Consider the following 13,944-nt stretch of genomic DNA (forward strand, 5'->3'; position numbering starts at 1 on the left):
ATTTCAAGAGAAAATTGAGTGTAAGCAATCGGATATCCTTCATTGAAAGAGTAACTGTCTTGGTGGGAAAGCAGAAGATCTGCTTAATTTTTCACTCTAATTAAGCTCTTGATGGTGTCCTGCATAGGATTCTTTCTGTATCAGTTTTGGAAATAAGTTCTAGATGAAATTGCCACAAAGTCAGCAAGTACCTTTTTAAAAAGACACTCTAGCAGCAAATGCTAAGTGCTCAAATAGGACCTTTCAGAGACTGATTGTGGGCTCATGAGGAATATGCTTAACTCTGAAGTTGGTGCTGAGATGGAGAAATCTGCAATCACTGGGTTTGATTTTTTTTAAATGTATTTTAAATAGCTTGAGCAACGTTAGGGAAAAACCACAAAATGCAAGAATACAAGTGGAAACCAAATACTAATGGAAAGGGGTCTAAATGGTGAATAGTGCAGGAAGAAGAGACTTGAGTGTTATTTCCAAACAGATTGGGTTAGCACTGTGCTATGACAAAAAGGAGGAATCCTTTTTGGGGCATGTTAGAAGAGGAGTGGTTACATGAGCCAGAAGAAGTGACATTCTGAGATACCTGGTGGTGATGAGGGCTCAGTTCACTGTCTGGTTTTCTACAACATATGTAAAAACTCAAGAGGAAGGCAGCTAAACAGAGAAGTTTGAAAAACAGGTCCTGTAAGAATATTTATTACATATGTGCATTTGGCCTAAGAGAGAGGAGAAGCAAAAGTCTTAAAACACTCCAGTTTGCTGGGGTTTTCATATAACATAATAGAACAACAGCAACTAGATGTATGAGGCTTATATAATGTAAAAATCACTGAGGGTAACTTTATTTGCTATAAAAGTGCTATAATTTCACTGAAATGCAGCAGGATTTTTTTTTCTTTAAATGCAACATTAAATGTACTGATGTGTAGTATTTCTACTTCAATTATAACTTCCATTAAAATTGAAAAGAAGTTTTTCCAGGGTACCCTAGCTGTAATTGCATTATTCTCATGATACATATAAGCATGGCTTCTGCAATCACACAAAATATTATATTGAGAGGGGGTTTTTCTTCTGTGGAAACAAAAATACTAAGAGCAGCCTTATTTTGTAGCCTCTTAGCAGTTACATGTCTTTCTTGGAGTTAAGTCAGTGTTAAGTCACTTCAAGTGGAAAAATTGTGAACTTCTGAATATGAAGGCTTAGAAGGATAACCCAATCTAGGAGAATGGGTTTTGTAAGCAGGAAAGCATTTGTCCAGTTGATGTATACAAGTTTAACAATTCTTTCACAATATCAATCTTGTTTGCATTGGATAGGTGATGCAGATAATTGAAAAGATGGTCATGGTAATTTATCCTTCCAGCCTTAAAATGCTTTGAATTTTTCTTCAGGCTGTCATAAGTTATATGTATCTTCCTCATTTAATCTGTTTGATTAGTTCAGGCCAGTTCTCAGGACAGCTTCTGCTTGCTTGCCTTTGTGTTTTCCAAACCCTGAATTCAATGTATGAGCTACAGTGGCACACTATCTCTGCAAATTGGCTAATTTATGCTGATGCTCAAGACTACATTTGAGACTCCTTCAGAATTCCTTGCCTATCTTTCTTTTGTTTTGAAATGCACAATTGGATTTCATTATAGCCTTATAAAATTAAATCCATGCCACACCACAGACATTTCATAGAACTGGCCATGGCCTGAACAAATACGTACTGTTTGTAGTTAGCATGTTTTGCTTTCTTTACAAAAGTGGGATACCAGCTTCCTAGTCTTATAGTTGTACCTGATACTGCACCCTTAAACAACATGCTTAAAATAAATATAGTGAAATTACTTTGTGTGTCAGGTAACTCTTAGAAAGCTCTTCGTGTCTGTGCTTCTTTCCCTCAGCAAATCACTAAATATTATATTTCTTTCTGGGAATGAGCATACCATTCACATGAAGTTTTAGGCTTCAAGAAGATCATGAAACTCTACTTTTAAGAAAATAATACATTATTGCAGAAAAATCTAAGGCAGCAAGTCCTTAAAGTTGGGAGCAGTATGTGTTCTGTATCTCTTGATGGCTATCTGATGAAAAACTATGTGAAGAATGCAGTTAGCAGCTGCTGATTTCAGTCTAAACCAGGTTCCCAGTATTGTTTGTCCCTGAGATTACTGTCTTGAAACAAGAGTATTTTATTTAAGTTCTCTTCCCTCCAAGAAATAAATGTCTCTTTTGTCTTATAGCCCACTGTTGTTAAAAAAGTACCTTAAATTTGAGCAGTTAAACACATAGGAGGACATTTCTTAGCAATTTGCACTGTTGGCTGGCTTTGTTTTGTTTTTGGTTAGAATTTTTTCTCTTATTTTTCAGATGTTATGGGTTATACATAAAGATTCTTTTCATTACCTTTTCATTTAGTTCTCAGGAAACATTAGAATTGTTTCAGTTTACTGACTTCTCAAATAATTTTGTTTGAAGATTGAAATTGTGTCCTTTTAAAGTTGTCAACAATCATTGCATGATATGGTTATGAAGCTTGTATAGAGACAATGCAGGGCTGCCTTCTAAAGGCTGTTTGTCTCAAGTTCTTAGAAACATTGGCCAAAAATCCAACTCTTGATTGAGCAGGAGAGTCCTAGTGATATGTATACAAACTTGCAACTTCTGTCTTTTGTCAGCACCACTTATTTGTTTGTAGCATAATAAATTGAGAAATCCAAGTGGAGTTTGTTGTCCCATTAGGAGAGGTTGCTAGGTTGTGCTGTATCTCCATTAAATACTTGGAGTATCTTTCTTGGAGCATTTCAGGTCTCTTGGTCCTGCAAGGACATGAATTTGCATGCATGGGGTTTTTGTAATTATGGTAATAAAAATGCTGGAGCCCCATCTAGTGCATGCACAGTTAACCCTGCTAGAGAAGTTCCAAAATGTGTCAGAACAGAGAGGATGGATGGCAATCCCATTAGTGGGTAAATTTTAGCCTTTTTTTGAAAGAACTTGCATTACTACATCAGTAATAGGTTGGATGAGTCAAATGTAGCAGTGATCAAACGCAGTTTATTTGGGGAAGATGATTCTGTTAAGGTTCATCTTTCTGTTCCTCAAAGAGAACTCACATATTGAAGATTTCACTGTGTTAGACTCCAAGTATGAGCTGTTGAATTAAAGACAAACTGCAATCTGAAAATTCACAGTGAGACCAGGACATGTTTAGCACATTTAGGTTAGATTGTGTTAAATTGTATTAAATCCAAGCACATTTGACCTTGCTCTGCAGCTTGTTTCCAGGAAAAAGCTGTTAGTAAACAGAAAGACTGGAACATTCAGGTTTGATTATGCAATTTAGGATTTTGAGAAAAATTCTCAGTCCCTGGAAAATCAGCAAGACTGTTTACACTTATTTCATTTGCATGAGCTTTCACCCTTGGATTTCAAGATTAATTTGCCTTGGAGAGCTAGGAATTGCTGTCTCTGTGAACTTCCCTGCAAATGTTAGGAAGGAAATCCTCTTAGAAGACTGGTGTAAATAAAATGGGCTGGACAGTAGTCTCACTTCTCCACCAGAGAAGACAGAAGTTGCCTTTGAGATTCTGCCAGAGCCCATCTAAAATAATTGTGGTGCACTTTATGAGCTTCTTGAAAGGAGGGGGAATACTGGGTTTAGTCAATGTGCCTCTTACAAAATAAATGTTTATGTAGGAAAAAGAGCATATTCTCTCTAAACAATTCCTCTTGACTGGTTTAAGTAATTTTCTTTCAATTATTATGTACATACTCAAGAATAATAAGATTTTGTAAAAGAAAGAAATCTGAAATATTACTGTTATGTTAGAAAATTCAATGCATCAGTATTTCTAGCATACAAAGCTACACCTAGATGAAATTCAGGCTTTATTCAGTATTTTTTATGGTTACGCACCTAAATGTGAGTATCAAATGAAAATATTTGGGTTTTTAATGAAGATGCCATGCCAGCATGTATTAAATGCTTTATTCAATAAAATCAAAGGGCTAATTACCTGTATTTATGTTCACAGTTTAAGTCTTATCTTGACCAAAATATGGTCAGAAATGGGTCTAACATTGTGTTTTCTAATGTCCAAAGATTTCTAGAAGGACTGTGACTATTACAAGCTGATTGGTTATAATGTCACCATTACACGTTACTTTCTTAGTGTAATGTGAATTTGAAGAAATTCTTCCCTGTCTTCTGGATTTAGTTAACATCCATGTCTCTCTAGTGCTTTAAATACTATAAGCACAGTTGTGCTGTGTCTTCCAAAGAACATCTCTTCAGCTTATATGCTGAAATACACTGGTAGCATTACTTAATCAGAAATATTTGTCAAGTAGTATTGGCCTTGAGGTCAAAATCAGTATAACTGCTAGTTATGGGAACCACACAATAATCCATGCTTCCATGTGCAGGTTGTAGGACCTGGCTAGGCATTGCAAGCACATTGCAGGAGTTGCTTTATATCCAACACAAATGAATGTCTTTACCTCATTAGGCTGTAGGAGGCTGCTTCTATGCTGCTCTTTTTTAGTATTCACCACTTCATTCTCATAATGGATGTTTAGGAGCTTTAAATCTAGATTCCATCCATCTCAGCTATTGCTCCCTTCATTTCATCCTCTTCTCCATTAGAGTTTTCTGAAGTCTGGTTGTTTTAATGGTCAAGTTTACAGTGGTGTCCCACAAGGACTTTTATTTATTGATGCATATTTATGGATCATATTTATGGGTGAGCACTTTGCAGATGAGAACTCCTTAAGCTGGATTTGCTGCCAAATCAGCATGTTGTATAATTGCACCTTTGCTAGCACAGCTGTGCTGTTGCCAGTTTGAATGCCTTGCTAGGTGGGAAACTTTCTTGTTGCCCTTTTGGAAAATACATCATTTGTAGGCTGTGTAATTGGCAGAAATTGAAATTGTGGGTGATATTTCTAACAATTTGGGCTCAAATAAAGTCATAGATCTTTTAGTAACAAGCCCCACATGAAAATGGAACAACTTAAGACGTAGTTGTTCAAGTGACTTGACTGTGACTTTGAAATGTATTTTCATTCATATATTGGAAAAATAGTTTATTTTACTTCCCTATTGTCTTAGCTGATCTGTTTTCCAAGTGTAATAAATTTAGGGTTTTCTTTTCCACTTCTCTGGTTTGATTTGATTGTGATTACACAAGAACAGATAGACCTTGAAAAAGGCACCATTTTTACATGTTGAAGTTTCAGAGTAAAGCTCAACTTGGGCAAAATTGAACTTTATTAGCCTAATCAGCCCTTTAGATGCTATAAAAATTATTGATAATATCCTAAAAATAAAGGGAAGCTTAGAAACAAAACCCAAAACACTACTACTTGTCTCAAACAAGGTAGTTGGGAACCCGTTTTGTGCAACAAAAAAACTTGAAGGTGTCTAGAAGTAACACCGGGAGTTGGGTGTTAAAACTTCTAAGCAGCAAAAGCTGTAAGATACTTTTGTGAATGTGCTCTGTTGTATCACAGCATGCAAGAGATATCAACATTCACCAGATTCAGATGACAGAGCTGCTGTTGCTTAAGTAAATATGCAGATTCTCTTCTAGGCTGTAGAATTTCTGCAGCGTTTCTAGGGAGATTTTTTTTATTACAGGAATTCTGAAAAAATTAGGAAGATTCTAAAGGTAACTTCCAAGTTTTGCTGTCCTACACGAGTAGTTATAGTTGTCTTTAATATGTTATCTAAGAGCTATTTGGGGATATGAAACTGTAAGAATTCTGGGATCAAGGTCATTGTCAGTGTTTGAGACTTGGGTTTGGATGGTTTCTTTGATGCAGGTTGATTGGCTTTGGATGCTATTTGCAATGAAATGTCTCTTTGCTGCTTATTACTCAAGAATTAGAAGGGGAAAATTGTTTATTTTAAATGTGTAAATACGAATTTGAAATTTGCTATAGATTGCCGTCGAGGACAGTTTTGTGCATACATCATAGCTCATGTACAACATTTCATGTCTTGTATTTTCATTCTTAGATATAGCAAATGGCTGCAGTTCAGGAGGATATCGTCCCCCTCCCAGAACAAAAGAAGTGATCATCAATGGACAGACAGTGAAACTAAAATATTGTTTTACTTGCAAGATTTTCCGCCCACCTCGTGCCTCACATTGCAGCCTTTGTGATAACTGCGTAGGTGAGTAAAAGAAAGATACAGCATATGTTCAGCTGAGTAGCTTATATCTTGTAATGAATACTTTCCATAGGAGACAGAAAAAAAACAGTTAGTGACAAGATTAGTCATGAGGTGACTTGCTCTGTTCATCTTCCTTTCCTACAAGATCTGTTAAATGTTAAGAATTTTAGAGGAGGCATAAAAGGAGACTTGGCCTAACGGATGTTGCTAGTCTAAGAAGACTTTTCTAACCTGCCCTAATGACAGGGCACACCCAGTGACAGAACACACTCAATTCGAATAAGGCCACATATAACGTGTGATAACCTTTCCAAACTTTTTGGGAGTCTCAGAATTGTTTTTTTCACCAGACTAAATTGAGGGCTAGGAGCTGCTCTCCAGTTCAACTGTAAGGCATGGTTCAAATGGTTAGGGCTGTGTGACCAAAATACACACTGTAGGTGATTCTTACCTTTGAGCAGATTTATGACTAGATGTACTTATGTCAGAATCCATAAGAAATTACTGGGCAAACATGCTCTTGTGAGAGTAAGTACATGTTGTCAGGACCTAAGCATATTTTATAATTATGGGGTTGGTTTTTTTCTCTCTGAATATCTTGTCCTTTTCGTTACTGTTTTCTATGGAGGTCACACAAGGTGATTATGATATGCTTGGATTTAAAAGCAAACAAAAAAGCCCCTACCAATCAAATCTGAGTGGTTTCCAGTTAATTAGATCACATTTGCAGTTTAGTGCAGTTGATTAGCACACTGTTGAGTCTGGATCTTATGCATTCAAGAAAATAATGTAGAAAGATGTCTCCAGCTGAGAAATGTAATTGCAGCACTCAGTAGTGGTATTTTTAGATATAAAGCAGTCATTGGAAGAATTGGAGTTGTATGTTTCCATGATACTGGTTTAGGGAATGCACTTACATCAGACTGAAAAGCTTATTAGCCTTTTGGCCCTGTAGAATTGATTGGTGTCTGTAGATGGTTCCTTCAGTAAATAAATTTTTCTGATGTGTTAAAATTTTGTAAGTGTTGAAAAGCTATTGAGCTTGCTTTTATTGAGCAAGTAGGGATGTTTATGAAATACTGTTGGTACATTTTTCAGAAAAATATTTTAACAAATGTGTAACTTTAATACTACAGTGTTGTGATACTGCTCAGCAAACTGGATAATATGTAAATACAGTTGTTGTCTAGTGTGATAAATCAAAGTTGAAAAGCTGTTGTCTTTATCAAGAGAGCAAAAAATAAGAGCGACTCCACCTGTACAACCTGAAGCTTATTTTAAAATAATGGTTTGGTTTTTTTAGTGCACTGGTATGAAGGATTTTCCAATAGGTTATTCTGTAATCTGTGTCCTTTTCATACCACATCTGGAAAACCTATTCTGTAAAACATTAAAGTAGTGATGGCAGGGAAGCAACTTGCACATTCTTCTGATCATGTCTGTGATGAAAAAACAGATGTGAATTATTATGAATATTTATTTAAAAAGAGTGAGTAAATTACTTATATAACTGAGATTTTTTTTCTGCTCATAAGATAGGTATGATCATTGTAATTTCCTCTTGCACATTTTTCAATTTGGAGTTACTTGTTTTAAAGTAATTGAATGAATTTGCTGTGGCTTTTCTCCTCAGTGTTTATAATAGGAATTAGAATAAATTTACTTTTTCAGGGTTCAATGTATAGTAGCTTTGTTTCCTGATTAGATACAGGTGTTTGTCAAGTAAATATTTGGGTGTACTGAATGAAAAAAGTGAGATCTACAAGTACCTGCAACTATTTTCTATTAAAAATACGTGTCAAGAAAATTGGATGGCTTGCATGTCTGTGGAAATGTAACAATCTGAGAGTGTACACTTAATCAGAGTGTGTTATGCAGTTTGCCACCACTTCTAAGTTAGTCTATATGATGATGCTTTTATTTAGTTTCTGAATAAATCTTTTAATAGCAATGAATATTCTTGTCCCACTATTTGTTGGTTCCTTACTGATTTAATGAAACCTATGTACAAGTAGTCCTACTGCACATGCATTTGGATATTTAAGTAACTTATGCTATTTAAACATAACATATGATATTTAAGCAGCTCACTACTAGTATGACCATGCATTCCTTTTTGCCACATGGTTTCCAAAGATTTTGCTGCAGTTACAAACCAGTTACAGAGACTCTGTGGTAAAGGAATGGAGTCTGTCCTCAAACCAGCACTGCTCAGAAAAAAGTGTGCTACTTTACCTAAAGGTGTCTTATGATACTTGGCAAATGAATGCATTGTGAAAGAGAGGTTCTTTCACTCTGAGTTTTCTATTAATGTTTTTTTTATTCTGTAAGGAATCTATGGCAGAATTTTAAATATGTAAGTACATACAAAAACTTACTTTTTATTTCTGTCTAATTGTTTAGTAAGCATATCTGTTACTTGACCTTGTTTGATTTTTGTTTCATCAGTGTTTTTTATAAATATCTATGTGGTATTTGTAGATAAAAATAACAACAAATAGCTTAAAATAAAAAAAAAAAAAGAAGAAAAGAGCTAATTGGAGTTCTAGCCATGGTAATAATTCAGACTCCTTTAGCTCTACAGTATTTTCCTAGTAGTGTCTAGAAAAATCTCTAGTTTCATACAAATGTCGTTTGTTCCATTTATGTAATACCTTAAAAAATTTGATGGAATAAGTGTTCCCTGAAGCACATACCTTGGGCGTATTCCTGATTTGCTTTCTTTACTGCCTCTGTGAATGTCAGTTGGAAGTTAGCCCCTTAAGGGTTTTGTGTACCATTATGTTGCTCAAGAATTACAAATGAGTTAAACATAATATGCATCTGAAAACAAGAGATAAAGACTTCAGGATAAAAGTAACCAAACCAGACATAAATTCTGAGCTCAAGGTAGTTTTTGCTGTGTCTTGACAAGAGGTTTTGATGGCACTGTGTAATGCTAGAAAGAAGGCAGTGGTTGGACTTGCTTCTGAAAGGACCTAATGGCAGCTCTTAAATTTATTTTTGGTAGTTGGAACATTGGCTGTGTAATATCCTTTTGTTTTGTTGGGTTTTAATAAATAATTTTTCTTTTGTTTAATTTGATTTCTATGATGAAAGCTGAACAAGAAGCATGTGGCTATATCTAAACAATATGGGTAATTAATTTCCAAAGCACACATAACACAGACAATGTAAGACAGTGAGAATTACCAGTGTGATCTGGGGACAAGCTTTTCCCTGTAGTTACTCCAGATATCCCCATCTTCCTGACTGAAGAACACCAATCACTTCAAAAGCAGGCTGAGAGTGGCATTGTAACAGTTTGGCTTTTCTGACGCAGACTGTGTTTCTGAGAACAATTTTCTCAGGACTTTGTAATCCTTTATAATCAATGTATATGCCAGGAATTTGGTCTGCTTGGTTTTAATTCTATTCTGTAGCACTCTTTCTTCATTATCTTATTATTTCCTTTCTTGCCATCACTTCCTTTTCATGGCCTTTGCTTATTTCCTTCCTTACATTTCCTGCAGTGAATACAGTACAATTTTCACTTCATTTTGAACCTGTTAAACCTTAGCTCCGGTTGTCTTAAAATTACCCTTTTGCTGAGCGGCTAAAAGCACAAATTTGGCTGCTGTGACCATTCTTTTCTTTTTTGTTTCTTTTCTCTTATGTATTTTTCCCAGTTTTTACAGGTGAGAAATGGCTTGGACTCTTTTTGTTTGTGTGCCCTAACAAGGTAGAACAAGAAGCTGCCAAATGGAGTACACACGAGCACTCTCAGAAGTGATGTATTTTTTATCATTGTGCCATTTGTGAAATTAGATGTACTTTGGAAATTCAGGGAGCATAGTATGTGTGTCAGGGTTTCTAAATCCTAAGCCAATGGACTCCAAAATATGTCAGTCTCTTTAAGAAAGAAAATCGTATTATAGGTTACTTAAGAGAGGTTGTGGCTTATGCATTGGTCTTTGTATGAAAAAATGCAGAGATGATAAGAACATCTGACTCTGTAAATGATGTTGTAAACCTCAAGATGTCAAAGTAAATATTAAAGAGAGAAATTATCAGTTAAAAAAATTAGAAACCTAAGAAAAGAAACACATATTTACATTCAGTGCAGTAACAATTTGCAGAATGGTTAAAAACCCCAAATTCCAATAAAAGACAGCAGTGAAAGTGTGTAAAAAAATGTGCTTTCCTGTAGAAAAGAGAAAAACTAATCTGTAAACTTTGTGGATGCTGTTACTTGGTAAGGACACTATGCTTCCTCTAGGGACAAATTTGGGGTTTTAAAATCCCTTCCTCCACAGCTGGGTGTGTGTCAGGCCCTTGTGTGGTCTGTCAGGGTGTGTGTACTCAAACGGGTACGTAAAGAGAGATTGTGAAGCACTGAGGTCCTTCCTTCACTGTGCACTCTTTGTACCGCCCAAAGAGCAGCCAGTCTAAACTGCTGCTGCTGCCTTTGAAAATGTCACCATTCATGTGCATGCAGCCAAAGGAGTTTGTTAATTAGTAAATATTTATTATTGGTGAGTGCAGTGAAGTGATCCATGTGACAATACAGTTTAATTACTATGAGCTATCCTAGGGCAGTGGCTGGATGTTTTCCTAATAAATCAATTGCTATTTTTATTTTGAAAATTAAGCCTGTTTATTTTCTTTTTGTGAATAGCAATGGTCTGCTTAAGTTGATTAGCATGCAAAAAGTTGTTATTGCAACTTATTTTCTTAAAACACCACCCAAATAGTATAGCTGTCTGGAACAGTTTAAACAGTCATGAAAGTGAAATACATGTTAATAGCCCTGTGTTTGTTTTTCTGATTGACTTTTTGTTGTAGATACCCATGCATATTATTAACTTTTTTCATTAATAGAGGCTCATCTTTACTGGTGTCACATTACTGTTTCAGTTTTTTCAGTTTATATCGCCTTGTAGAGATGAGTCCAGAATGTAATTTGAAGTGAATTTTTGGTATTTCCCAACATGAGGGCCAGAAGATGCTTTCTTGCTGTTTGGTTTTCATGGGGTGTTTTGATTTGGAATCAGTGTATGAAAGTGCTGAAGCTTGGTGATTTAAAGGATCCATTGTGCATTGTCCATAGCAGATGTTCTAAAATAACATCAGTGTGCCTATAAATGTAATTTGCAATTGATCTTTTGTTATTCACTGTTTTTTTCGTTTGGATTTCTACCCAGATTTCATTCCACAAAAGTAACAGCAAAGGTATTGTCAGGGGAATGACTGTCAGGCAGGTGAATGGTGTGCTAATAAAATTGATCCAAGTATTTGATTGCTGTTGCCAGTTGATGGCAAATCCTCTCAGTGGGGGTGGTTTTTTCAATATTATTTAAAAAATAATTTTCTTAGTAGTGGTGATTTCAGTCGGTGAAACTGAACATTGGAGCTAAGGATAGTTGTTATGAATATGCTATGATTATTGGATATAAATTTTTTTGTTATGTTAAATTATCAGATATTGAACTGACTGCAAATAAGGACTTAATGATTATATTTGCTTTTGTGCCTGTGTGCATCACTTTCAGCAGTTGGGATTGGACTGCTGTATCTTAGAAGAAAATAAATACTCTTTGTAATAAAACATATTTCTTATGTGGATTTCTAAAAACCTCATTTGTCTTCTTAAACATTTCAAAGAACAATCAAATTCTGAAAGCACTATTTGTTGTACAAAATGTGAAGTCAAGAACCCTGAATAGATGTGATCATATCATGACATCATAGTCCTTCAAAAAGCTTTAATTGTCACCATTATAAATACATGCAGATGTGTCAGTCTCTCTACATAATTACTCAGTGTGAGTCCTTGACAATGAACATTGTAGTTCTGTGTTGTACTACTGCTACTATCAAAGTAATTTTGAGTAATCCTCACCCAGTTGGTTGAGCTGTAATGTGACTTCTTACTGATGCAGGATTTGCATAGTGGGCTCTTGACTCTTTCCAATCATGAGATGTATGTTTGCATGTTTTAAATAAAGATGGTAACATTCAGGGATGCCTTAGGTTTGTGCCTTTGTCCTACAATCCTTTACTTGCACAGGGTGGAAAAATTACCAAGTGAATTCCAACTTTTGCTCACTGGAATCTCCTAGTAACATGACCTAGATATTTTTCCACCTGTCGACTTCTTGTCTTTGAGTCCTACCTTCACATTGAGCTTTAGAAAATGTGGGCTGGTGTGCCGTGATCCAGTTGAGCAAAGAAAAAAGGAAACAGTTAATAAATACTGCAAACTGAAGGGACAAGCTGGCCTACAAATGTTCCATTTAAAAATGCTTTTGCGTTCCTTGTAAATTATTAGGCTTTCATTAAATGTTTTGAAAAGGGAAGGAAAGCATTTGGGTCATTTTGTGCACAGTTTCCTGGAGTGTAGTGAATGAAAAATGGAAGCAGAACATTTAAGTATTTAGGAGTCTACATGCTGTGCTGTGGAAAAGTAGAGATTTGACTCTTTGGTTCTGAGCAGCAAGGAGCGTGCTTTGGTGTGGCTTCTGAAGGAAACGCTGCATGTGTAAGGCCATTGCTCAGTAAAATGGGAAATGTTCTCAGTGTGGTTTTTATCTGAGATATCCAACAGTTAGTGTTTCTTATGGAAGTTTTAAATATAAATGTTTCAGGGAAGGTAAAAAATGGGGAATGTATGAAGTAGAGTGTTTTTCAATTATGCGGTTAGCATAGATTATTAGGTGAGTGTTCATCAGACCACTTGGGTGAGTGTTGATGAGAACACTGAGTCCTGTTGACAGCTTGCTGCTTCCAAAGGGATTTGAATTCCTCCTCTTTATTTCTTTTTTCCTTATTTCCATGATTCTCTTGTTTGTGCCTGTTCACAGACCATTTGGTAACAGCCATTGGTAAGTCAGTTTTTCCCACTCATCAGTGAGCAAAATAATTCCTTTTTTTTCTTTCCTAGTAGTCCAGGGAACTGAATTGATTCATCATCAGCTTAAAAAGAAGAAAGTGAGATGAAGTGGCAGGAAAGGCAGCATTTGACTATCTCTTTCACTGCTACTATGGTTTTGGATTTGCTCAGTTATCTTGTGAAGCTTCATCCTTTGGATTTAGTTATGGTGGTGCTGGCTATCCTCAGAAGTTATTATTTAAATTCAAATATGATGATCACTTGGGAAAGAGTAATGAAATATTGCTTGTTACTGACAGTAACAGTTACAGAAATTTCAGTTCCTGAAATCTCTTACCTCTTTGGTTTTCTGTGACTTGTACAGCAGCATTTATAGTCTCTGTTTACTCATGTCTTCTTTTCATTTATGCTTTACCTTATAAACTCTTCACACTTTTTTTTCAGTCTTTTTTTATTTTCTTCAGGTTTTGATCTCAGACCCTGAAAAATTAATCAAAACTGGATTTCTCCTGCAGTTGTGATAAGTGCTAACCTGTAGTAAGGTTGGTCTCACAGCTAGGCTGAATTAACACTTAGCTGCTTCTGAAGGTGTTGTTTTATTCCTTCTCTGGCAGTGTGTTCTCAGTGCTTCACTTGGGCCCACTTTGGTGTTTGTCTGATGAGGTGATCTGAGGAGATAGGCAAAAGAAAGCCATGGCTTTAGACTCATCTGGCTCTGTCAACCTGCTCCCTGTAGGGTAAAATGAGCACCAGGCTTGGCCCAAGAATGGAGAACCCTGAACACACAGGCAAAAAACTTCACAGAGCTGCTGAAATGGTAGAAACTGGGCCATCTGTTCTATCACTAGTTCTTGATTAGGTAAAAGCAAGATACAGCTGTAACATCAAGAAGGCAAATATCTTGCTG

The 13,944-nt window shown here is 35.9% G+C and overlaps 1 protein-coding gene across 6 annotated transcripts in view; it reads left to right on the plus strand.

The window, feature by feature from the left end:
- The window catches only part of ZDHHC14 (zDHHC palmitoyltransferase 14), a 95,594-nt gene that overhangs the window by 57,609 nt on the left and 24,041 nt on the right, over positions 1 to 13,944 (plus strand). For all 6 annotated transcript variants that reach the window (XM_054629934.2, XM_077175421.1, XM_054629937.2 and 3 more), the window contains one exon: positions 6,008 to 6,166. In XM_054629934.2, the coding sequence (XP_054485909.1) occupies positions 6,008 to 6,166 (159 nt within the window). The remainder of the gene's footprint in view (positions 1 to 6,007; positions 6,167 to 13,944) is intronic.

This window comes from Agelaius phoeniceus, chromosome 3, assembly GCF_051311805.1.
Source record: "Agelaius phoeniceus isolate bAgePho1 chromosome 3, bAgePho1.hap1, whole genome shotgun sequence".
NCBI lineage: Eukaryota > Metazoa > Chordata > Aves > Passeriformes > Icteridae > Agelaius > Agelaius phoeniceus.